We start from the raw sequence: 25613 nt of genomic DNA, 5'->3' as shown, positions 1-25613 counted from the left end.
CTCTCTGGTCTTCCTGATCCTGGTGGTCTTCCTGGTCCTTCTGGTCCTGTTGGTTCTTGGTTTCCAGATTCTTTAAATCAACCTCAGTGTTACCTTTACTTTCTGTGTAATAAAATAAAACTACAACTACCAACAGGCCAGCAGAGGAGTTAATCCGCATTTAACCTGACCCACAACCACACAGAACTGGTCTGGATTCTGAGGGTTCAGGACAGACCAGAAAGATTCAACTGGATCTGGTTTCTGTGTGTGTTGGGGGTGTAACAGATGCAGATGACTGAAGACAGCTGCACACCAACATAGCAATTATAGACACACACACAGTATAATCTCCACTGTGACGGCAGTGACACATTATTCCACAGTCTGTAATCTGAATATTCACGCTGTGAGCTGAGGAGCCTTAAAGGAAAAGTCCAACAACTAAGGGCTCCACTTATTAAACCTGACATGTGTAGTGTATCCATTTTAATGACGGAGGAAGGAAGACGTTTGTTCCAGCAGCAGGAAATGGAAACAGCAACAGAGACTAAAGTTAATGTCAACACAAGAGGGGCTTCCATGATAACAACAGACACACACTGACACACAGACAGGAAGCAGTCAACTTTCTAACTCTGACTGTCAATAAAACTTTCTCACAGCTGGTTTAAATAATTCTGAATCTGATGAACCATGTTGGTTTCTGACTGACTGGTTTCTGACTGACTGGTTTCTGACTGACTGGTTTCTGATTGGCTGGTTTCTGACTGACTGGTTTCTGATTGGCTGGTTTCTGACTGACTGGTTTCTGACTGACTGGTTTCTGACTGACTGGTTTCTGATTGGCTGGTTTCTGACTGACTGGTTTCTGACTGACTGGTTTCTGACTGACTGGTTTCTGATTGGCTGGTTTCTGACTGACTGGTTTCTGATTGGCTGGTTTCTGACTGACTGGTTTCTAACTGGCTGGTTTCTGATTGGCTGGTTTCTGATTGGCTGGTTTCTGACTGGCTGGTTTCTAACTGACTGGTTTCTGATTGGCTGGTTTCTGAGTGGCTGGTTTCTGACTGGCTGGTTTCTGATTGGCTGGTTTCTGACTGACTGGTTTCTGACTGACTGGTTTCTGATTGGCTGGTTTCTGACTGACTGGTTTCTGATTGGCTGGTTTCTGACTGACTGGTTTCTGACTGACTGGTTTCTGACTGACTGGTTTCTGATTGGCTGGTTTCTGACTGACTGGTTTCTGATTGGCTGGTTTCTGATTGGCTGGTTTCTGACTGACTGGTTTCTGATTGGCTGGTTTCTGATTGGCTGGTTTCTGACTGACTGGTTTCTGATTTGCTGGGTTTGAAGTTCTGATTTAAACATCAAACAGAATTTTTCATCACAGCCAATTTTAAACACACACACACACACATATGTTTTTGCTATCAATGTGAGGTCCGCCTGGCCACGCCGTCAGCCATATTCTTCGTCTCCATGGTTACTTCAATTTTCACCATGGAAACCTCAACCATCATAGGGACATGATGGAAGCCTGCACTGAAAGCACACTGTAGTGGGTCCAATACACAACACACATCACATAACCCTCAACTCCTTAAAGGTAACACAACTTTTGTATGAAAACAAAGTCTCCTCAAAAACAGAAACTCCAACAGCCTGTCTGCGTGACAGGTAGTGAGACAGTTGTGTGTGTTTGTGGGTGTGTTGACTCCACAGGGAGCAATCGAGGGAAACCAGTTTCCTTATGGATTATTAATGTCACCTCCAGCTACACACAGTCAGTGTGTGTGTGTGATCTGACACACAGGGGGAGGGGCTCAGCTGCTGGTCTGATCAAGCACGCTTCATTCACACACAAATGTATGTGTGTGTGTGTATAATCTGCAGAGGACACACCCTAATCTGGAACCAACAAAGACCCCCCCTTTCCTTCCACCACCACCCTCCTCCACACACACACACACACAGAGTAGGCTGCGGTCCAGTCCACCTGGATTCTAGATTCTCCAGGTCCAGGTTCTCAGAGCAGTTTCAGATTTTCTCTCAGGGACTTCAGACAGAACCCAAACCGGATTTTAGATGAAGACGAATCCACTTTCTGAAGCAAACAGGGCCAGGTCTGGTTCAGATGCTAAATGCAACACAAATATGCACTGTGTGATTTAGGTCTGGACTTCAGGGTGGTCGAGGCTGGACCGTGTGGTCTGATCCAACAGAAGAGCTGTCAGAATACAGTGACCTTTGACCTCCAGAAACTCATCGGTTCATCATTGAGTCCAAGTGAATGTGGACCAGGACCAGGATAAGGACCAAAGAGTGAACCTGTTTCTAAGAATTTACAAGAATAAAATGTGAACAACAGAAACGCAGAATGAAATCAGATCACACACAGACACACACAGGCACAAACTGCTTTCTCCCTCAAGGTGGGTGTGTTTGTGTCTCTGTAGTTCAGCAGCAGACGGCCGCTGGCTCTGAGTCCCTGAGGAGTTGAACCAGCAACTCTTTCATCTGTAGGAGCAGATGAAACACACACACACACCCATGTGAGTTGTTCATTTTTAAAAGTTTGAGCCTTTGAATGTGAAACATGAGCAGAAAGAATGAAGCTAAGAATGAACCTGACACCTAAAAGTAGTCTATGCTAACTAATGTAGCATAGACTGTTTTTGGGTGTCAGGTTACACACACACACACACACACACACACACTGCAGCACCTGTGTTGGTATGTGTCCATACATAATAAATGTGACAACATACTCCCAGAAGCGCACACACACAGGGTGTAAAGTTGTGTTAAACAGATGGTTGGGCAGATTGTATAAGAAACTGACTGCTAATCAGACACAGTAACACACACACACACACACACACACACACACACACACGCGTCTTCGGTTGCAGATTGAAGGAAACTTCCGTTCAAAGTCTTTGTCTTTGTTTTACTGTGAGAACAACAAACTGGACAAGGTCCTGGACCAAAACAAAAGAAGTGTCAATCTGAACTGGATTCCAGGTTCATGAAACCGAGGCCTTCATACTGAGTCAGCTGGAACACTAACTGTAAACTGGTGACGCTGGTCTGAGTCCAGTCCACTTAGACTGAGCTAAACCTGCAGATTACAGCACATTAACCCAGTGTGTGTGTGTGTGTGTGTGTATGTGCATAGATTAGAGGTGATTAAGTAGAAACAGTAATCTGACTCTGAATCTGGACTCAGACTAAATCCTTCAGATTAGTCAAATGGACATTTTAGTTCAATCATCTTCATCACACTGATGAAGATGATGATGATGTCACTGCTGCTGCTTTATACAGGTCACATGATTTGAGGGTCAGGGGTCACACTTAGGTGAGTCACTGTGTCTTCATTAAGTGACATCTGTAAAATACTGAACCTGTGTGTGTTACTTTGTGTGTCTGTACACAACAATGACACACTGCAGGACTGACCACCACCCTCACTTAACAGACTGAAGTGGACTGAGGTGGACCAAGTCTATCAGCTGGACCGGGTCAGTCCTACTCACACACTGAGCTGGTAGATCAGGTGAAACCGGCACCAAGGGTCCAGGTCAAATGGACCGGGATCGACAGCTGGCACACCTGAGACCCAGACCAGATACTGACCCCAGCTGAGGACCTGATTCAAGGGGGGTGACAAAGTCAGGTGACTCAGGCTTCCTTATGTGACGTCAGAAAAAGTTGAGTTAAATTTCACTTCAGCCATAAACACACCAATGAGAGAGAGGGGGTGTGTATGTGTGCGTGCGTGTGTGCGTGCGTGCGTGCGTGCGTGCGTGTGTTGGAATGTCAGCTATTCAGTCGCAGTCCCGGCCCGACCCGGTCCGGTCCAGGTCGGGTCGCTGTCACACTAAAACAGCACTGAAGCAGAACCGGGACCCGGAGTCCGGACCAGACCCCGTTAGACAAACGGTCACTTTTAAACTGGGCTTCAGGATCCAGCTCTGTGGATCTTACTCAACCTGACACCGACACCGGCCGAGCCGAATTGAAGACGAGGTCCTGGCGGTCCAGAAAAACCTCTTCGTCACTTCCGACGGCTCACGGGCCAAAAAACACGCGACTACGTTGAAAACCGCGGGGTTTGTGACCGGGGTCTGGCGCGCGCCCGTCCGACACGCGCTCCTTCCTTCCTGCCGCGGGACTCGGGACAAGTTGTCGCCGTGAACCGACACCGGAGAGTCGGCGTCAGACTCACCTGAGACCGGCAGCTGCTCCGCGGTTCGCCGGAGGTCGAGCTGCCCGGAGAAACTTCCAGAAAGCCGCAGACGGTCCGGAGGAGACACCCGACCGACAACCGTACAACAGGTCCGACTGACCCCGCCCCGCTCCGCCGCGCCGGCACGCTGTCCTCTGCTGGGAATCAAACCCGCTCTGTGATCGATCAGTGATCGGTGATCGACTTTAGAAGGCAACAGGACACCGCTCCATGAACACGGAACAGTGTGGCCGGAAGTCTGAGCCGGTAGTACGCCAGTACTACTGTAATACTACAGTAATAATACAGCACTACTGCAGTATTACTGCAGAACTACAAGAAAACTATCTATTTCCCCACCATCAGGCCCATCAGAATTCTGAGCAGCAATTTATTCATTTATTGATCAGCTGATTGGTTATAATACAGTTTGTATCACATTGAATAACTTCTGTAAAAACTTCTGATAGTACAAACACTACAATATAAAAATCACGTGACCTCTGACCTCTGGGCGTGACCCGTCTTTTCACAGCGGAAACTTCACCAGTCTGTCGTGAATCAGTTGGCTGATTCAACATGAACTCAGAACAAAGTGTTTCCTCCAGGTCCTACCTACAGGTCATTAAAGTTCTCCAGGTCCTACAGGTCCTACCTACAGGTCCTAAAGGTCATTAAAGTTCTCCAGGTCCACTTGGTGGTTTTGTTAGACCAATATGATCAGAACTCGAAACACTTAAAAGGTTACTGGTCTTTTTTCCCAAAAAATCCAACTCCATCAGATCTGCCACTCCCAGTGAGTCCTCCAGACCAGAGCCCTTCTGTTATTGTTTGTCTGTTAAAATGTGCTCTAAAAATAGATCAGAATTTGAATCCAGCCCAGACCAGACTGGCATAATACAGACCAATATAGTCCAGTACATATGAAAGTCGAAAAAGAATCTATCAGTTTCAGTCACATGACAACCGTTGTGTGTGTTTCCATGGTAACTGTCTGGTAAAATGTATATTTCACATCTCAGTGCCTCCTCATCGTTCACTCCTCTTCCTCCTTCCTCTCTCCCAGCAGGAAACGCAGCTCTGACAGCCTCTGCTGAATCTTCGGAATCCCAGAGAGCTGATTCTCCAGACGCTGCTTCTCCTCCTGACAGAGACCAGTTAGACCACAGAGAGAGACCAGTTAGACCAGAGAGAGACCAGTTAGACCAGAGAAAGACCAGTTAGACCACAGAGAGAGACCAGTTAGACCAGAGAGAGAGACCAGTTAGACCAGAGAGAGAGACCAGTTAGACCAGAGAAAGACCAGTTAGACCAGAGAAAGACCAGTTAGACCAGAGAGAGACCAGTTAGACCAGAGAAAGACCAGTTAGACCACAAAGAGAGACCAGTTAGACCAGAGAGAGACCAGTTAGACCACAAAGAGAGACCAGTTAGACCAGAGAGAGACCAGTTAGACCAGAGAAAGACCAGTTAGACCACAAAGAGAGACCAGTTAGACCACAAAGAGAGACCAGTTAGACCAGAGAAAGACCAGTTAGACCACAAAGAGAGACCAGTTAGACCAGAGAGAGAGACCAGTTAGACCAGAGAGAGACCAGTTAGACCAGAGAGAGAGACCAGTTAGACCACAGAGAGAGACCAGTTAGACCAGAGAGAGACCAGTTAGACCAGAGAAAGACCAGTTAGACCAGAGAGAGACCAGTTAGACCAGAGAAAGACCAGTTAGACCACAAAGAGAGACCAGTTAGACCAGAGAGAGAGACCAGTTAGACCACAGAGAGAGACCAGTTAGACCAGAGAGAGACCAGTTAGACCAGAGAAAGACCAGTTAGACCAGAGAGAGACCAGTTAGACCAGAGAAAGACCAGTTAGACCACAAAGAGAGACCAGTTAGACCACAAAGAGAGACCAGTTAGACCACAAAGAGAGACCAGTTAGACCAGAGAGAGAGACCAGTTAGACCAGAGAGAGAGACCAGTTAGACCAGAGAGAGAGACCAGTTAGACCAGAGAAAGACCAGTTAGACCAGAGAAAGACCAGTTAGACCAGAGAGAGACCAGTTAGACCACAGAGAGAGAGACCAGTTAGACCAGAGAGAGACCAGTTAGACCAGAGAAAGACCAGTTAGACCACAAAGAGAGACCAGTTAGACCAGAGAGAGAGACCAGTTAGACCAGAGAGAGAGACCAGTTAGACCAGAGAGAGAGACCAGTTAGACCAGAGAAAGACCAGTTAGACCAGAGAGAGACCAGTTAGACCAGAGAGAGACCAGTTAGACCACAAAGAGAGACCAGTTAGACCAGAGAGAGACCAGTTAGACCAGAGAGAGACCAGTTAGACCACAAAGAGAGACCAGTTAGACCAGAGAGAGACCAGTTAGACCAGAGAGAGACCAGTTAGACCACAAAGAGAGACCAGTTAGACCAGAGAGAGACCAGTTAGACCACAAAGAGAGACCAGTTAGACCAGAGAGAGACCAGTTAGACCAGAGAGAGACCAGTTAGACCAGAGAGAGAGAGACCAGTTAGACCACAGAGAGAGACCAGTTAGACCAGAGAGAGAGACCAGTTAGACCAGAGAGAGACCAGTTAGACCAGAGAGAGAGACCAGTTAGACCAGAGAGAGAGACCAGTTAGACCAGAGAGAGACCAGTTAGACCAGAGAGAGACCAGTTAGACCACAAAGAGAGACCAGTTAGACCACAAAGAGAGACCAGTTAGACCAGAGAGAGACCAGTTAGACCAGAGAGAGACCAGTTAGACCAGAGAGAGAGAGACCAGTTAGACCACAGAGAGAGACCAGTTAGACCAGAGAGAGACCAGTTAGACCAGAGAGAGAGACCAGTTAGACCACAGAGAGAGACCAGTTAGACCACAAAGAGAGACCAGTTAGACCAGAGAGAGACCAGTTAGACCAGAGAGAGAGACCAGTTAGACCACAAAGAGAGACCAGTTAGACCAGAGAGAGAGACCAGTTAGACCAGAGAGAGAGACCAGTTAGAGCAGAGAGAGAGACCAGTTAGACCAGAGAGAGAGACCAGTTAGACCACAAAGAGAGACCAGTTAGACCACAAAGAGAGACCAGTTAGACCAGAGAGAGACCAGTTAGACCACAAAGAGAGACCAGTTAGACCAGAGAGAGACCAGTTAGACCAGAGAGAGACCAGTTAGACCACAAAGAGAGACCAGTTAGACCACAAATAGAGACCAGTCAGACCACAAAGAGAGACCAGTTAGACCACAAAGAGAGACCAGTTAGACCACAAAGAGAGACCAGTCAGACCAGAGAGAGAGACCAGTTAGACCACAAAGAGAGACCAGTTAGACCACAAAGAGAGACCAGTTAGACCACAAAGAGAGACCAGTTAGACCACAAAGAGAGACCAGTCAGACCAGAGAGAGACCAGTTAGACCAGAGAGAGAGACCAGTTAGACCAGAGAGAGACCAGTTAGACCACAAAGAGAGACCAGTTAGACCACAAAGAGAGACCAGTCAGACCAGAGAGAGACCAGTTAGACCAGAGAGAGAGACCAGTTAGACCAGAGAGAGAGACCAGTTAGACCACAGAGAGAGACCAGTCAGACCACAAAGAGAGACCAGTTAGACCACAAAGAGAGACCAGTCAGACCAGAGAGAGAGACCAGTTAGACCAGAGAGAGACCAGTTAGACCACAAAGAGAGACCAGTTAGACCACAAAGAGAGACCAGTCAGACCAGAGAAAGACCAGTTAGACCAGAGCAGTTACTATAGTAACCAGAGTATCTGCAGAGAAGTGTGTGACCTACATTAAGTACTTCAAGAGGGACCAGGTCCAGCCTGTGGACCTGAACCCTAACCCCACAGGTCTCAGACCAGGACCAACACGGAGGTCTGGGGAGGTTTGTGTTAAATACCTGTAGAGACAGACGTGTGGAGGCATCCAGGGTTTCAAAGGTCCACCCCCCCTCTCCGTCAAACTGCAGCAGGTGGGAGTGGTACTTCCTGTGAGAGGAGGAAGAGGAGGATGAAGGTGTGTCAGCTGATGGAGCTCTGCTGCCCTCTACAGGCTGAAAGCCTCACAGTGACTGAGCCAGTGGGGGGGGGGGGGGGGGGGGGGGGGGGGGGGGGCAGCTCCATCAATGTGTGTATCTGTGTGTGTGTGTGTGTGTGTGTGTGTGTGCTGACCACAATGAGGGTCTGTGTGTGATTGATAGCAGAGCTATCCCAGCATCCTTTGCAGCCTGAAAGATGCTTCCCTCCACGTCGATGCTGACGGCACTTGTACACTCGTCCAGCAGAGCATACCGGGGGCTGGGCGAGAGACAATCGCATCACAGGGAGAGAGAGCAAGACAGTTAGAAGACAGAGCGGGTGCAAGTCCAGGTCCAGGTCCAGGTCCAGGTGTGCAGAGACCAGAACCACAGACTTACCAATGGTAGAACATACGAGCCATCCCCATTCTCTGCTTCTCCCCTCCAGACAGGACATCTCGCCACACATTGACCGAGTCCCAGCCTGACACACAGACACACACAGATAGACATCAGACACCACGATGATATTATATTTTTGGGCTCATTTATTTTTTGTCTGTATTTGGCACTCGACCACCAGAGCCACCTGGGCCTTGAATGTAACAGACACACACACACACACAGACCTCCCTCACGGTCCAGGATGTAGACCAGGTGGACAGTCTGAAGGATCTCCTCCAGATCAGAATCAGTGATCCCCCTCTGGACCATCTCCTCCGCTGAGTCCGGATAGATGACCTGGTCCCTCAGAGTGCCCTCAGACATGTAGGGCCTGAACGAGACAGAGACCATATCACTTCTACAGTCCAACAGGTAGACTATCTGGTCCATTACGGTCCACCCATGGACCAGATGCACTACTGAGTACCAGGATCACTGGGCCACCTGGACCAACCAGCCTGGTAAAGACAGGAGCTGCGGTACCTCTGTGGTATGTAGAACATGTGCTGGGGTTCTGGACGGTACAGAACTCCTCCGTAGACTGGCCAGAGTCCACTGAGGATCCTGAACAGAGAACTCTTCCCACAGCCATTCGGTCCAGTAATCAGGACATTCATCCCCTCGTCCACCTGAGACAAAGACAGAGGACACAAAGACTCACCTGAACCACCAAGGACAGACAAACAAACAACCTGCTGTCTTTTAGGTGCTGTTATCTTCCCCAGTTAACTGACAAAGTCAGATAGTAATACTCTTAGCTAACTAGCTAACACTAACCTAACCAAGCTAAGCTTAGATTGTAATGATCCAGATCCAGAACCAGAACTGTTCTGAAATCACTTTATTATCGTTTAATCGTTTATAATCAGATTTCTCTGTCACATCTTTGTCACTCCAATCCTGGAGGTTGTGTGATGATTAGTGTCACGAACAAAGTTTAACAAAGTGTAAGAGCCTGACAGACATAATCACGTCTTTGAAAGCTTCACACTGTAGATGATGACGTTCTGTGACAACTCCAACCAATCACAGAACTGAGGGGTCAAAGGTCGAAACCAGACAAAAGAGAAGTTCTGTTTCCATCAATGTTCCTCTTCTTCTTCTGTCGTGTTTTCATGCTCAGTCTTAACCTCAAGAATTTCTCTGATGAAGTCCTCTGTTTTGTGTCTGAGTGCAACAACACCTCTGACCTCTGACCTCAGTCAGATGGAATTACAGAAGCAGCACTGAGCATGCTCCATTCACAGTGAAATCATCATTCTCCTTTATTAACACTGAGCACCAATCAGAATCAAGCGTTTACTTCATTCAGACTTAGACAGTGACACCGCGTGGTCAGCAACACACACACTCACTGACACAACAGTCACACAATACACAGAGAACACCTCTCAGGTCACAGTGAACTCCTCCAGGTGTTACTGACAACAAGTCAGAATGGTCACAAAAATCTGCACAGACTAACAACAACATAAATACACGCACATAAAGTGGATGTGTGTGTCAGTCACCTGGATGTTGAGGCAGGAAATCACCACGTCTCCCGATGGTGTGATGATGGGCAGGTTCTCACATCGAATCCCCTTCTCCACACTGATCACCTGACCTGCACAACATGACAACAACCTGAGCAACAGCATGATGACAACTTGAGAGGTCTGTGCAAGTGTTTTCAGGCTCCACCCACCTCTGACCTCCAGTCGACCGAATCTCTGACCATGTTGGACCACAGCTCCTCCCCCAGGTACAGACTCCTCCCCCTCTGTGTCCACAGAGCGGCGGTATATTCCTTGATTGACCTCTTCAAATACGTCCAACATCTCAGAGACACGAGATGTGTAGCCAGCCAGCTCTGTCACCTGGACAGGTGAACACACAGGGCTGAACATCTGTTTTACAGTGGGAGGGGATGAAGAGGTGGTGGTGGGGGCTTACCTCCTTGTATGAGCTCATGATTCTCTCCACAGCGTCAGCTCCAGCATTCAGGAGGTTTCGGGCTGTGGTGAACGCCTGCGTCCTCTCACTCACCAGCTCCTCCTCTTTCATCACTATGGCGGCCTGCTTCACCTCCTCAGAGTCTGGAGGTCAAAGGTCAAAGATTGTTATCATCATCAGAACAGTCAAGAGCTGTAACAGGGACTTGAGCATCTCTAGACTCTGGGTGTGTTCGGTTTCTGTGACAGTGTGTTTACCATCTTTGGAGTATCCTGTGGCGGTGATGATGGGCACAGCAACCATCACTAGGCCGGAGGCGCTCCACACGTATTTCATGAGGAACTGTTCCAACATCACGTACCAGAGGCGCTTCAGCAGGATCTGATGGATCTGAGATGACAGAGACCTGTAGCTCCTCTGGAGCTGGGCCATCTCCACCTGCAAATCAATCAAGACTCTCATGCCTCCTGTTTAAGTTCTGGTCTTGTTCTGCACAGAGATGTCTGTCCATTGGGGGACACCCTGGACAGGCAGCTGTCTTACCCTGTGTCCTCCATAGAAAGCAATCTCCTCAGAGTTGGCGATGATACGCGAGTGCATGTATCTCAGGTCTCCTTTCCTTCTTGCCTCCTCTGCCACCAGTTTCCCAAATCGAGGTGAACAGGAGCGCAGGACTTTGGCAGTGAGCACGACCACCAGGCCAGCAATGACTGACGGCCAGGTGGTGTTGGCTCCTACAGGAGGAAAAGCGTCACTTTGATGTACGGTGTTCTGAGTGCCAAGGCGAGGACACCACCTACCTTTGGAGTGGGCAGTACGCAGCAGTGTGTAGCAGGTAACAACTACATCCAGGATGGGTTTGGTCAGATTGGAGTAGAGATGGGCAATGGAGGCTGAAAACATGACGATGTCCTCAGTGAGAGACTGATCGGGGTTGGACAGACGAGTGTCCATGTTGCTGACACGGTAATATGTCTGCAGGGATGGACAGAACTCAGTCAAACCTTGCGGTGACCTCACAGCTGACTCCAGTCTCATTATTATTATGATGATTCATTTTGTAGGTTTTGCTCATGTGGGAGTGACCTGGTTGGTGAAGTACAGCTGGTAGGCATGGTTGACCAATCGGCTCCTGAAGCTGAGGGTCAGCTGACCTTCTAGGAACCTGATGGTGCTGTTGATGAAGGTTGCAGGAACCGCAACAAGGAGCCATTTGGAGAGCTGCAGCACGAAGGCCCAAGGATCCTTCTGAACAATACACTTCACTATTGCTCCTGAAAACCACCAACACTGTTGGTGACTGACATTCATCTACACAACTGGAACACACACAAATACACAACAAACAGAACAGATACAAAGACAAGGACTCACCGTCAAGAGCAGCAACGTAGATGGACAGGAAGGTCCTGGACATTAAAGTGACAGAGTGCAAAACCAACAGACCGACCTCCGGACACAGTAACCGTGGAAACAAAAGCTTCAACAGTCCAGACAGTCTAAGAACAAAATCCCTGTTCACTGATGGAGACCTGAAGACACAAACAGATTCCACCAAAGGTTTAGATTTCCTTCTTCAGTCCACAGTTCAGGATGTGGTTTTTAAAGGCAGAGTCTCTCAGAGTCTCTGAGACTGAGACACGGAAAAACACACACACCTGGTGTCACTGCTTCTCTTCTTTGGGCTGTTTTCCTCAGAGCTGGAGGAGGTGGCCACCCCCGCTGTTGGGTTAGCTCCACCTACCTGTTTACCGGCTGCACTCCTCTGAAAACAAAACAAGCACTGCCAGTTACCTGTGGCATGGTGGTATGTGTGGTGTGTGGTGTGTGGTTTGTGTGTGTGTGTGTGTGTGTTCACCTGTAATCTCCTCCAGATGGAAGGGGACAGTGTTTTGACAGCGTAGGCGGCGACTAGTGCAGCCGTTAGCTTCCGCAGTTTGGAATTCTGCCTCAGCTGAACCAACAGCTTCTGATAGGTTGCCTGCATGCTGATGATCAGGTGAAAGGTGACCAATCAGGGACCAGACAGAAGTGTGTCAGAGGATGACTCAAAACCGAAGCTGATCGCAGAGGGGTCCACCAAGGACAGCAGGGTCGTTGTCATGGAGACAACATGCTGACCTCCATTTCTGAGCATCCACCTAGACAGGTGAGAAGAACTCAGGAAATACAGAGCTATTCTACACAAAAATACTTTACTGAAGTACTTTTCTTCTGTACTTCAGTTTTTAGTGTGAAAAACTGTTTAAAATAAGATTCTGTGTTAATATGATGATAATATACAACTTTGAATATATTATATTATTATCGACTGTGTGTCTGAAGCTGCAGCCTCATGAACTGCCGGTTCGACCTTCAGAATAAAAGCTGTGGATCTTCTCCACGTGTTATTCTGATTTGTCACGTGACATCCGCAGTCACTTCCTGTCTCGTCACACTGATCAATGTCCACATTGGTCATCGATGATCGGCAGATCAGTCAGTGAACCAACAGCTGGACTGACCCTGTTCAGACTCGGTAGACCCGGTGTACCAGGTGTCTGGGTCCGGTAAACACATGTAGCTGCCGGCTAAAGGCTCGCTAAAGGCGCTCCTACTTACCGTATCCGACCTGGATATTTTCTGAATATGTCCACCCAGAACTCCGAGTCCCGACCGAACCGGATTAACAGTCTGACCCGGATCAACAGACCTGGCAACGGACGGAGCGATGCTAACAGAGCTAGCCTTCAATAGCAGGAACTCAGTTGTTCCTCCAGTCTGGACATTAAAGGTCGGATTTTAACGGTCTGATCCGGTTCTGTCCGGGACACAGACACACGGCCTCCCGCTAGTCCTCCTCCAGGGCTCGGTGGTTTTATTTAAGGTCTGATCCGGTTCATGGACTTTGACATCCAGGAGAAAGTTCACTCTGTTTACCTGAAAGGGCCAACACTCACTCCTGCTCTCCTCCACTCCTCCTCTCCTCCACTCACTCCTCCTCTCCTTCGCTAACTCCTCCTCTCCTTCACTCACTCCTCCTCTCCTTCACTCACTCCTCCTCTCCTCCACTAACTCCTCCTCTCCTCCACTCACTCCTCCTCTCCTTCACTCCTGCTCTCCTTCACTCCTGCTCTCCTCCACTAACTCCTCCTCTCCTTCACTCACTCCTCCTCTCCTTCACTCACTCCTCCTCTCCTCCACTAACTCCTCCTCTCCTCCACTCACTCCTCCTCTCCTTCACTCACTCCTCCTCTCCTCCACTAACTCCTCCTCTCCTTCACTCACTCCTCCTCTCCTTCACTAACTCCTCCTCTCCTCCACTCACTCCTCCTCTCCTTCACTCACTCCTCCTCTCCTCCACTAACTCCTCCTCTCCTCCACTCACTCCTCCTCTCCTTCACTCACTCCTCCTCTCCTTCACTAACTCCTCCTCTCCTCCACTCACTCCTCCTCTCCTTCACTCCTCCTCTCCACTAACTCCTGCAGAGTCAGTGACCAGCAGGTTTGGACCTTTCAACAGAAAAGCTGATTTTGGTCTTAAAAATAAAAAACAGGTCCAAGCTTTTGGAGAACACTGTCTTTCCTGTGAGTTACTGTTTTCATTATCTAATCAAAAACTTGTTTTGTCGACACCCAAAAGATATTTAGTTCACTGTCAGAGGAATATTCACATCTGAGATCAAATATGGATATTTAGGCCTCAAAAATGATTCTGAATCATTAATCACTTAACAACAAAATATTATTGTCTTTCTGTACGAACACATTTGTTGCCTGTCTGTAGTCTTCATATCATGAAATCGGATTGTGATTGTTGGATTAGGTGGAGATGTGGAGCAGAGTCCTGACCTGCAGGCCTACTCTGCAGAAGGTTCGGTTCTTTGCTTTAGGGCACCTGCAGCGCCCCCTGTGGGTCGCATCTCTCTGTAACATCATCATTGTGACCTTGAAGGACACTCAAGAGCTGAGGAGAAAACTTTATTTATAAACAGAGGGTGTACAGTGGTTTATCTACAGAAAGCTGCTTCTTTGACCAACAATAAGCAGCAGAACGTTCAGAGTGAAAAAGTACAAATGACCAAAAAGTCCAAAAAGATAGAAAATGATTTTTAAATAGTGTATAAACAAACCCCAAATGTACAGAGTGCACCTGAATGCATCACTGCAGAAACAGCTGTGTCCTCCCCTGACATGGAGGACAGAACCAGGACATGCAGAGTCCTGCTGGTATAACTGCAGTACACCTGACACACGATGATGTCAGACTGAATCTGAACTGAACTGAAACAAACAGCTACCGTTAAATCAAACTCCTTCAATTGCAGTTTGGTTGCAGCTGGTGTGAGAAAAGTCACTCAGTTTATTTACATCACTTTGTTTCTGTCTCGTCCTGACGTCTGTTCTGCTATGGTATGAGACTGGAGTTAGAAGAGATGCATGCTGGGAGTCATGCCATGGTCACATGACAGCTGGTGTCAGACGCTTGTACCTGCAGGTGTGAGCAACACTACAACTTCCTGGGTGTGAACTCAAGCATGTGATGTCACAGTATTACATCACAGAATTGTCACTGAAAAGCAGCCAATCAGGGGAGGAGCCAGTTACCTGTGCAGTGACCTGATCTGGTTCTGAGGGGTTTGTCCTTCAGATTCACAGATATTGGATCAATAATCCTGCTCACGAGCAGGTCTACTGGTCCACACATCCGATCAGGTGTGTGCTCCTGACCTCTGACCTATCATGTGACCAAGGCTTCCTTTGGAGGGAAGTGGAGGTCAGAGTGGTTTTTGGGACCTGATTTAAGAACTGGTTTACGAGCAGAACCAAAGTGCAGAATTATAACTGATCACAGACCAGAAACGGGAAGCACACTCATTTTCATCACAGCAGACACAATCAATCATCAAACAGTAATAATCAATACTGGTGATAAACATGGAGCCGACGTGACACCATCAGACCAACATGAAGACTTCCTCAGCTTAATAAAACTGGATTCCATCATTTATGAGTAAAAACTGGATCAATCACAAAAGAATCAATCAACACTTTGATTGTCGCTGCAAACCATTTTTATCCTGAAACACTTGAGATGGATCCTCTTATTGCTTTTGGCCGAATCTGGATCCTGACTCTGAGTCCAGCAGAGACCTGGACCTGATCAGGTCTTACTTTACTTCCTGTCTCAGCCAGAGGATACAGGAAGTGTGTTCATGTTTCACTGACAGGGGACATAAAAGACAATGCTTCCTGCGACACGGACCGCCAGCATCAGGAGTCTCTGCTGTGAAGTTGTTGTCAGCAGCAGATTTGTTGTTGTTGTTGCAAATGTATTGTGTTTATCTCTTAACCTCACAGGCTAACAGGCTAACTGTGCTGTGTTGTGCGTCTTCAGAGAAGAGGCTGTTCTCCAGGGGAACGTGTGTTTTTACGGATAAAAGGTGTTGCAGGCACTGGCATTTGAGACTCGTTGTGCAGATTCAGACAGAAGCTCTGCTCATTGTCGTTAGCTTGTTTTCTGATGCTGCTATGCTACCTTTGGCTTCACCCTGAGGAGGCTCCTGATGCTGTCGGGGACCGGGTCTGTCTCACAGCCGGAGATGGAGCTCAAACTGTAAAAACACCTGGAGAACGTCACCTGCTGGTTCCTGAAGGGCTCACCTGAGGGATCAAGTTCACCTGATCTGAATTCTTTAACTTATCAAAAGTTCGTCTTTCAGGTTCTAATAACTGCTGGTTGGGCTGAGCTGGTGATCTGCGTGTCCTCCTCCTCATTGTCATTCGGTTATCAAAAGGTCAAAGAGTCCTGATTGTCTGTGCGAAGTCTGACAAAAGTAAACCTGAGCCCAGTCCAGGTTTTGATCCAGAAGTTCATCCCTGATACACAGAGCAAGTAAGACCAGGGTCAGCTCCCCCTGAGGGACCCCACCTACCTACAGGTGGATTGATGATGTCACCTGGACCCTGCAGGTGGTTCGTCACAGGAGACCAGCCTGGGATTGGTCAGTCCTGAGAGTCATGAGTCAGACCAGAGTCCCCGGAGAGGGCTGGTCACCTGACAGATCTTTGATGGGAACTTCCTGTTTCCGAGGAGGGAAGGGGTCGTGGTAGAGTGAGCCATCTAAAGACCTGAGAGAGAAAGACAGGGGTTAGGGGCAGCTGTTACAGCGGTGGACCTGGACCTGGACCAGGGCGGTGACCTACCTGCCATGTAGCGGACGTCCATGGAATGTGGCCGAATGCGGCAGCATCTGTTTGTGATGTGGCGGCATGTGATGATGCCCCGTTTCCGTCTGATAGGTCGTCTGCTGGATGACGCCATGAGTTGTCCGTCTGCGCTGCAAAGCTCCGCCCCCACTTGCCTGACCTTTGACCCCTCCATTCACCTTGGTGGAGGCCGCTGTATTCCCCTTTCCATCGGACTGGTTTTGGTGGGCGGAGCCTATCGTGTTCCTCAGGTACCAGTCTCTCAGACCTGTTAATCACATGTGATCCAGATGTGGATTTAGATCAGAGTGAACAAGGAATGGACCTGGACCCAGATCTGCCAAGACGGGTTAATGATGACTAAAGTGGAGCGAGCAACAGCAGGTCACCTGGACCAGGTGATTAAGGTGGACTCAGATGTCGGGTGTAGTTCTTACCTTCCAGGGCCAGGGCCTTGTGGAGACTCCTTGTCGCCTCCTCCAGCTGGGTGTCCTGGTTGGGGAGCAGCTGTGGAGCCCGGGGAGGCTGCAGGTGGGGGTGGGGGTCGGGTTGGATGGCGGACAGAGGAGGATTATGGGTATCGGACAGGCTCTGTTGTGCAGGGAGAAAGGGGCCACAGGATTTGGTGCGGGTTACTTTTACTCTCCGCTGGTCATTGTGGTGACTGTAGTGGGGGGGCGGAGCTCCAGGAGGCTGCTGGGAGGAGGAGTAACCGTTGTAGAGCAGCTGGTGCTGCGACACGATTGGCTGTCGCTGCAGCTGCTGCTGTTTCCCCCAGACGTAGTCCAGCAGGACCTCACTGTATGCCCCCCCTCTTCCACGCCCTGCCCCTCCCCCCTTTGCCCCCCCCTCAGAGGGCCTGTTGTTTGTTGAGGTCTGTCCCTCCGTCAGGGTCTCGGAGCTCCTGAACACCCCAGGGCCGCCAGTCCCTCTGGACCTCGGCAGACCATTCACCCAGAGTCCTCCCTGCTGCCGCGCCCCCTCCTCCTCCGCACCGTGGATGTCCGAGCTGTGATGAGCTGCGTGACCTTTGACCCCCCCATCGCCCACTGCTCCAAAATCAGAGGGGCCAGAGGAAGATGACGATTCTTGAGAGGGAGGGGGAGGATGGAGAGGGAGGGGTGGGGGATACGAAGGAGGCAGGGGGAGGGGCTTGTGGGTCTGAAGAACCTCGGGATGGTCAGTCCTGAAAGAAGGGCAGCAGCTGATTGGACAGTTTCATGTTTATGTCATTAAAACTTGATGTACAAGCCAACATGATGATGTCATCATCTCAGTCTCCAGCTCTACAGGTGTTGATCCAGGAGCCATCTGGATGAGGATGAGGACCAGGACCAGGACCAGGATCAGGTCTTTTCCGACATACAATGAAGTTGTTCTAGAACCTTTTCTACCTGACCATTACTGTGAAAACCATGAACTTCCTGGATCAAAGGGAACCGAGAAACTGGATCAGGATCTGTCTAGACCTGACCACTGAGTCTCACTGATCCAGACCCAGGACATCTACGCCTGTGTTGCTTCAGTGACATGTTGTAAAATCCTCCTCCGCCTACAGAGACCTGAGAGGTCAGAGGTCAGACCTGGAGCACTGGCTGTCTCTGACCCTGTTCAGACCATGGTCCAAATAATTACATTTATTGAAAACAGGAAGTTGAACCTGAGCAGGGAGTTCCTCCTGGTCCAGGTCTGATGGAAATCCTCCACAGGAGAACTGTCAGAGACCAGGGGCGGACGACTTTGAGACACAGTGTCCTCTGGGGGGGGGGGGGGGGGGGGGGGCAGGAAAAGAGAGATGTAAGAAAACCAAGACCTGCTGGAAGAAGGCATATGTGTGTGGGTGTGTTACCTTTGTCGTGTCCTGTTGAGTCTGATGTCGAGCTGCTCTCTGACTTCACTGTGTCGTCTGAAAACAGAATTCCAGAATAAAAGCAGGAAGAAGCAGATTTCCTCGTCTTCCTGAAACAATGACTTTTCATCCACTGCCAGCTGTGTGTGTGTCTGTGTGTGTAGTACCTGTATGACAACCTCGGTGAACAGTCCTCTTTCCGTGGTGTGTATGTGTTTGAGTGTGTGTGTTGTGTTCAGAGTCGCTGTGTTTCCTCAGAGCTGCACTAAATAAAGTTTTCTTCGGTTTTGAACGCTGAGAGTCTTCCTCCTACACACACACACACACACACACACACACACACACACACACACACACACACACACAGAAGAAAAATTAATTCACACAGTCAATATTTTATATGACCTTTCATTTTGATCAGAAACTGCATCCCACTGTAGACTGGATCAGATTATGGTCTGGTTCAGATTGTAGTCTGGATCAGATTATGGTCTGGTTCAGATTGTAGTCTGGATCAGATTGTTGTCTGGATCAAGTTGTAGTCTAGATCAGATTATAGTCTGGATCAGATTGTGGTCTGGATCAGATTGTAGTCTAGATCAGATTATAGTCTGGATCAGATTGTGGTCTGGATCAGATTGTAGTCTGGATCAGATTGTGGTCTGGATCAGATTATAGTCTGGATCAGATTGTAGTCTAGATCAGATTATAGTCTGGATCAGATTGTAGTCTGGCTCAGATTATGGTCTGGATCAAGTTGTAGTCTAGATCAGATTATAGTCTGGATCAGATTGTGGTCTTGATCAGATTGTAGTCTGGATCAGGTTATGGTCTGGATCAGATTGTGGTCTGGATCAAGTTGTAGTCTAGATCAGATTATAGTCTGGATCAGATTGTAGTCTAGATCAGATTATAGTCTGGATCAGATTGTAGTCTGGATCAGATTGTGGTCTGGATCAGGTTGTGGACTGGATCAGAAGTGTGTGGGACTGTTTGGTTTTAGCAGAAGTCTCAGGTCCACAGGGACCCATCTGGTCCACCTCTGAGAATGAGTCCAGGGACCAGCGACCCACCTCTGTTCTGCTCTTCCTGTTTCCATGGCGAGCAGCCCCCCCCCTCCTACGGACAGAGGGGGGTTTCTCTCCTGCCTCCAGGGGGAAGTCACTGGGCACTGCACCTGTCAGCTCCTGACCGACGAGAACACAGAAGAGTCAGGGATCCAGAACCAGGATCATGTGGATCCGACACGAAGGACTGTGGTCAGCTTTGATTGGAGGAAACGGTCTAAGTGACATCACTTACTGCTTCCTGTACACAGATGCGTCTGAGCTCAGCCAGTCGTGTACTCAGCAATGCCTGCAGGCTCCGCCTCCTCTCCTGCAGCTCTGCCATTCGCTCCCTCTGCTTCCTGCTCGGACAGGTGAGAGGGTCTGCGCGCGCATGCACACACACACACACACACACACACACACACACACACTGTAGGTGTCTCCTCAGGCTTCAGGTCAGCTGATCATATAAAATCTGATTTGTTCTCACCAGGTGCTAAAATGAGTTGACCTTTGACCTCCATGGTTGCTATTTTCCATGTGACTCCTCCCCCTCCCTCCTCGCTACTGGACTCCTGGTCTCTGCCCCAAATGCTCTCCCTCACCTGGACAACAGGAAGTCACAAAAACGTGTGATTGAAGGATACAATCCACAGTAATTCATATTAGGTTACACACACAGAGACACAGAGACACAAAAACAGAAACACATTCCTCACCTTGTGGCTGAGTTCATAAGAGCTCCAGAAGTTCACTCCTGTGGCCATTCAGCCTCAACAACACACTGTTAGCCGTTAGCCGTTAGCAGACCCTCAGAGAAAGTTTAGCTATCTTCAGAGCTGCAGAGCTGAAGAGAAGCAGTCAGACCTTCATCTTCATCTTCATCATCACAGTCAAAATATGAAAACTTTGAGATAAGCAACGACACACACAGACACACAGTTTACACTCTCACTCTGGTCTGACTCTTCCACAATGCAGCACAGCTGAGTCCTCAGAGACCTGCTGACCCTCCTGGATCCAGAACAACAAGTCCTCTGACTGGACTGCCCTGAGAACAGGAAGTGGAGGCCACAGGAAACAGGAAGAAGGAAACAAGTGATGAGGTGAAAGGAAACAAGTGAAAGGGTGAGACCAGGAGGAGTAATGACCATGTCTGGACCTGATCCAGAAGGCCTGATCCACTGAAGACCTGATCCAGAAGGCCTGATCCACTGAAGACCTGATCCAGAAGGCCTGATCCACTGAAGACTTGATCCAGAAGACCTGATCCACTGAAGACCTGATCCAGAAGGCCTGATCCACTGAAGACTTGATCCAGAAGACCTGATTCACTGAAGACCTGATCCACTGAAGACCTGATCCAGAAGGCCTGATCCACTGAAGACTTGATCCAGAAGACCTGATTCACTGAAGACCTGATCCACTGAAGACCTGATCCAGAAGGCCTGATCCACTGAAGACTTGATCCAGAAGACCTGATTCACTGAATACCTGATCCACTGAAGACCTGATCCAGAAGGCCTGATCCACTGAAGACTTGATCCAGAAGACCTGATTCACTGAAGACCTGATCCAGAAGGCCTGATCCACTGAAGACTTGATCCAGAAGACCTGATTCACTGAAGACCTGATCCAAATGGCCTGATCCAGAAGACTTGATCCAGTAGGCCTGATCCACTGAAGACTTGATCCAGAAGGCCTGATCCAGAAGACCCGATCCAGAAGACCTGATCCACTGAAGACCTGATCCAGAAGGCCTGATCCAGAAGGCCTGATCCACTGAAGACTTGATCCAGAAGGCCTGATCCGGAAGACCTGATCCACTGAAGACCTGATCCAGATGGCCTGATCCACTGAAGACCTGATCCAGAAGGCCTGATCCACTGAAGACCTGATCCAGAAGGCCTGATCCAGAAGACCTGATCCAGAAGACCTGATCCACTGAAGACCTGATCCACTGACCAGGACCCGTGGACCAGGATCCGTGGACCAAGATCTGTGGAGGGCTGATCTGTGTGTGTTCCTTTTTGTGATTTCAGCCCCCCCAACATTCCTGGGTCCTGAGTCAAGTCCAGACCTGCAGACTGAGACCTGAAGCAGCTCACAAACCACAACACATGGGGGGGGGGGGGCACTTGTGACTCACCTGAGATCACATGATCATGGACCATAGACTGAGTTCAGGAAGTGACTGTCTCTATGACAACTACAGTTGGAACACACACTGTTTTTGAGTATTTCTGTTCAGTCATAAAACAACAACCAACCACACTGACAACACACACACAGCGCTGTGTCACTCACTTCACTCAGTCCGAAGACCCGGAGTCCGGCCCGGTTAGATCCAGAACAGATCCGGCTCAGTCCGGTTCCGCAGGACAGCCCGCAGCTCAGGAGGACGTGGTCTCGGCTGCTCCGGGTCCTGGTCTGCAGACGTCGCTGGTCAAGCTGCTGACTCACATCAACTACTTCCGCGTCTCCGTTTCAAAATAAAGCTGAAATATCAAAATAAAAGTGCTCTTATTTTTTTATCTTTTTTATCCGAGAATCAAATTAGATCCACTGACGTCACGCTGTGATCGGCCCTCAGTGATGTCACACTCCAAATTCTTAACTGTCTGTTGGCCATATGTTTGCTACTAAACCATCCATCTTCTGTTTCCAGGTCACAAGGTGTTCTGCTGCCAATCCCAGCTCACCCTGGACCGGTCTCCAGACAGAGACCAACAACCACTCAGACCTACGGACAGTTTAGAGCCCCTAATGAACCCAAACAGGATGCCTGTGGAGGCCCCAGGCCGGGAATCGAACCTACCACCTCCCCCGCTAATCCAGGAGAAACTATATTTGAAGGGGTAGGTGGAGCTGACCTGCTCTCCTCTATCCTGAGTCTGTCAACCTCATCCACACCCCTAATGAATCCCCTTTCTGCACTACAGACATTTTCCCATAGAATTCAACACAATCCTGCGGCGTTTCCCCCTGAAGGTCATTGGATGGAATAAAGATTTGAGACTCTTCAGACCAGAGTCTCGGTCCAGGTCTAGAAACGGTCTATGATTCAGCTGACCAATCAGCACAGATCACCTGCAGCTTGATATTTTGATAATCGCAGAACAGTTTGTGTGTTTGTTTGTTGACCTGACAAACAAAACAACCACCTTTTCACATCCAGCTGCTCAAAGCTGCCAAAGATCAGCAGACCTCCACAACCTGCTGTGTAGTGTGAGGAACACAAACACACACAGACACACACAAACAGACCCATACACAGGTACACATCAACCATTCATAAAGCTGCTGCCTTGCAGACACACAAGAGTCTGTGTGTGTTAGTGTGTCATTGTGTATTGTTGTGTGTCTGTGTGTAGGATGAATGTAGGTCAGGCAGCAGACTGTCCCCATGGCAACAATGTAGAAAATCCAGACTCTGAATCCTCACACCTGATTGGTTGAAAGCTTCAGCCGAGCAGCCAATAACCTTTCAACCCCCGGGTGTTGTGTGTGTGTGGACTGACACTGACACACAGAATAGTGACATCACAGTGACATCATATGTACAGCAGGTAAGTAGGCGGGGTCACAGACTGAGCCCTGAATTACTTTATTCACTTCAACTCCCACAGTGCACTGCTGCAGGAGCTGTCCAATCAGAGAGCAGCAGAGCCTGTTGCTGAGCAGCTGATGGAGGGTGACAGTTCTGTGTCAAACCTGGACCAGAGCCTGGCCTGTGATGTCACCTTCTGGACCAAGGTGAGCACCCCCCCCCCCAAAAAAAAAAAAAAAAAAAGCTGCTGAGGCTTATGGGTACTGTTTTGAACTCAAATCAGGTTTATTTCTAAAGCTCCAAATCATAACAGCGTTCCATCCAGCAGGTCCAGGCCAAACTTTTTATGGAGACCCAACAAATCCACCATGAGCACACAGACCAGACCGACTCTGAAACATCTTTATCCAGAAAATGGTTACTGAGAAACTGGTCCTGCCGGTCCATGTCAGGTTCTGCTGATCCCTGACAGGTCCTGCTGGTCCACACCTATCTGAGAGATCAACATAATGTTTCATCTGAACTGCATTAAATACTTTTACTTCAAAACTTCCATCCTGCTTTTGCAATTGTGCTTTAATTTTGTAAGATTCTTCTGCTGAGTTGACCTGAGGGTCAGGTGGTCTCAGGTCCAGACCAGTATTCTGAATCAGACAAAAACCTGCAGCAGGTCATGTGACAGCTGGCTGCTCTCTGATTGGCTGAAACAAAAACTGATCAACTTTTTATTCATTTAAATGGGGTGAGAATCCGACGCTAGGTGACATCACCAGTGTTCAGCCAATCAGATCAATGAAGGCCGATCAGCTGAGTGATCGGAAGAAAGACACAAACAGCTCTGCTCTGTCACACACACACACACACACACACAGTGACGCGCACGCACGCACACATCCACAGAGACAGAGACGCGCACACACACTGCAGGCACGTGGCGCTGGGTGGGACCCGCCGCAACAACAGCAGATCAAGGTGTGGGTTTTATTTCGGATCCAGATCAACAGAATCCATCAAATCCCGTTCAGGTCTGACCCGTTTTTCCCGTCGACCACCGGGGCAGTGGAGCGCCCACAGAACCGAACAAGACCCTCCTAATTCGGTTCTAGACCAGGTCGGTGCACGGGGTGTCGGTATCGGGTCTGCAGAACCCAACGACCTAAAAACCGCCAACTTTTAAACGAAGTCTGGCCTGCAGGACCGGACGGTTCGGGTCTCCTACCTGGATCACCTGCAGCTCTGTCCGCTTCTCACTTCCGGCGGGGTTCGAACCTGCGACTCCTCCGTTACCTCAAAAAGAATCCAGAGCCGAGTCCAGAACCCGCAGACCCGCAGACGGTCTCCCGCCACCGGAAGCTGTGATCGATGAGCCGATGATTGATTGATGACGCTGATTGTCTCCTGGTGCAGCAGCTGATCGATCATCGCGGGTCGATGATCGATCAGTCGCTCTTCATCATCCTCCTCCTCCTCAGCGCGTTCCCGCCGCTCCGTCTGAATGAAGCCCCATCAGCACCACGAGGCGCGCTCACAGCCAAACGGCGGGCACACGCTCGTTCACGCTCTGGTCTGTGCGCGCACACAGACTCACAAACAGACTGAGGTTGATCTGATCTGAGGAACAGATTCTGATCCCGGTCCAGTCCAGCTCAGTCCAGACCGGTTCCAGCCAGTCATCATTTCCTTATCCAACAACGGTGAGTCCACCTGAGACATAGGAATGAACCTGACCTTCCTGTTCACTCATTGGATGACTTCAGAAGTCAGGATGTCAGCCGACTGTATTGAAGTCTATGGGGAAATGTCCCTCCTCCTCCCTGATGAGTTTATGGTCTCAGTCTGAATTACAACATGATGTTAATTATTTAAATGAAGCTCCATTTAGAGGGAAACAGAGCAGGAAGGAGGGGAGGGGTAGGGGGCGGGGCTATTGTGTGACTGACAGACTGGACCATCCAATCAGGAGAGAGAAACTGCAGGTTTGCTATTATCCTTATCACAATAATCAGTGACAGAGCTTCTACCTGATCAGTAAAACCTTTTACAGAGTGATGTTTGATTTAAACAATGTCAAACATCAGGACCCGGAATCATCATCGCTCCAGTCCAGGACCTGAAACCTTGCTAGTGTAGCCGATGTGTAAACTAAATTGTTTATATTTCACCCAAAATCTGTCTCTTACCTCTATTCACGTTTTGCTGTTAATTTTCATGTAAAAATCTTCCTTTTTATTTTGTTACATTCATTTGTTTTGTTTGTGTGACCCTTGACACTGTAGTGACGTCACTTTGCGTTGCTTCGCGGCATTTTCCTCACTCGGCTCTAGCCCTGGAGAGGAGAGGTAAGATGCAATGAGTGCTCCTGTAAATAGTGTT

General features: G+C 49.0%; 4 protein-coding genes across 5 annotated transcripts in view; all 4 read right to left on the bottom strand.

Moving 5' to 3' along the window:
* The window catches only part of LOC115045778 (plexin-B1), a 30644-nt gene extending 26189 nt beyond the window's left edge, over positions 1-4455 (bottom strand). The window contains 1 exon segment of the mRNA XM_075353367.1: positions 4214-4455. The gene's annotated coding sequence lies outside the window, so the exon portion shown is untranslated.
* A 138-nt stretch (positions 4456-4593) lies between these two features.
* abcd1 (ATP-binding cassette, sub-family D (ALD), member 1) lies at positions 4594-13570 on the bottom strand. 2 transcript variants are annotated; one of them, XM_029505998.1, is made up of 17 exons: positions 13205-13570; positions 12462-12744; positions 12262-12368; positions 11978-12135; positions 11690-11877; positions 11404-11578; positions 11147-11337; positions 10861-11041; positions 10604-10746; positions 10356-10527; positions 10180-10274; positions 9152-9297; positions 8854-8999; positions 8624-8708; positions 8379-8504; positions 8108-8195; positions 4594-5357 (listed from the first exon to the last, which is right to left on the bottom strand). In XM_029505998.1, the coding sequence occupies exons 2-17, from the start codon at positions 12588-12590 to the stop codon at positions 5250-5252; spliced, it is 2238 nt and encodes a 745-aa protein (XP_029361858.1). In that variant the 5' UTR covers positions 12591-12744; positions 13205-13570; the 3' UTR covers positions 4594-5249. The 2 variants fall into 2 exon arrangements, with proteins under 2 accessions (XP_029361858.1, XP_029361859.1); XM_029505999.1 differs by having other exon boundaries at positions 12462-13570.
* Positions 13571-14550: 980 nt separating this feature from the next.
* On the bottom strand, positions 14551-20856 carry ccdc120a (coiled-coil domain containing 120a). The gene is made up of 11 exons (XM_029507420.1): positions 20646-20856; positions 20410-20537; positions 20181-20295; positions 19944-20071; positions 19715-19828; positions 18809-18950; positions 18642-18698; positions 18453-18549; positions 17230-17978; positions 16790-17060; positions 14551-16714 (listed from the first exon to the last, which is right to left on the bottom strand). The coding sequence occupies exons 2-11, from the start codon at positions 20455-20457 to the stop codon at positions 16609-16611; spliced, it is 1827 nt and encodes a 608-aa protein (XP_029363280.1). The 5' UTR covers positions 20458-20537; positions 20646-20856; the 3' UTR covers positions 14551-16608.
* Positions 20628-22345, bottom strand: LOC115046798 (uncharacterized). Its single transcript, XM_029507419.1, has 4 exons — positions 22339-22345; positions 21185-21834; positions 20853-21092; positions 20628-20741 (listed from the first exon to the last, which is right to left on the bottom strand). The coding sequence occupies exons 1-4, from the start codon at positions 22343-22345 to the stop codon at positions 20685-20687; spliced, it is 954 nt and encodes a 317-aa protein (XP_029363279.1). The 3' UTR covers positions 20628-20684.
* Positions 22346-25613: the final 3268 nt, after the last annotated feature.

The sequence above is a fragment of the Echeneis naucrates genome, chromosome 7, assembly GCF_900963305.1.
Source record: "Echeneis naucrates chromosome 7, fEcheNa1.1, whole genome shotgun sequence".
In the NCBI taxonomy this organism is placed as follows: domain Eukaryota; kingdom Metazoa; phylum Chordata; class Actinopteri; order Carangiformes; family Echeneidae; genus Echeneis; species Echeneis naucrates.
The sequence above is the reverse complement of the archived record's forward strand: the minus strand, read 5'-3'. Positions and strand labels throughout refer to the sequence as shown.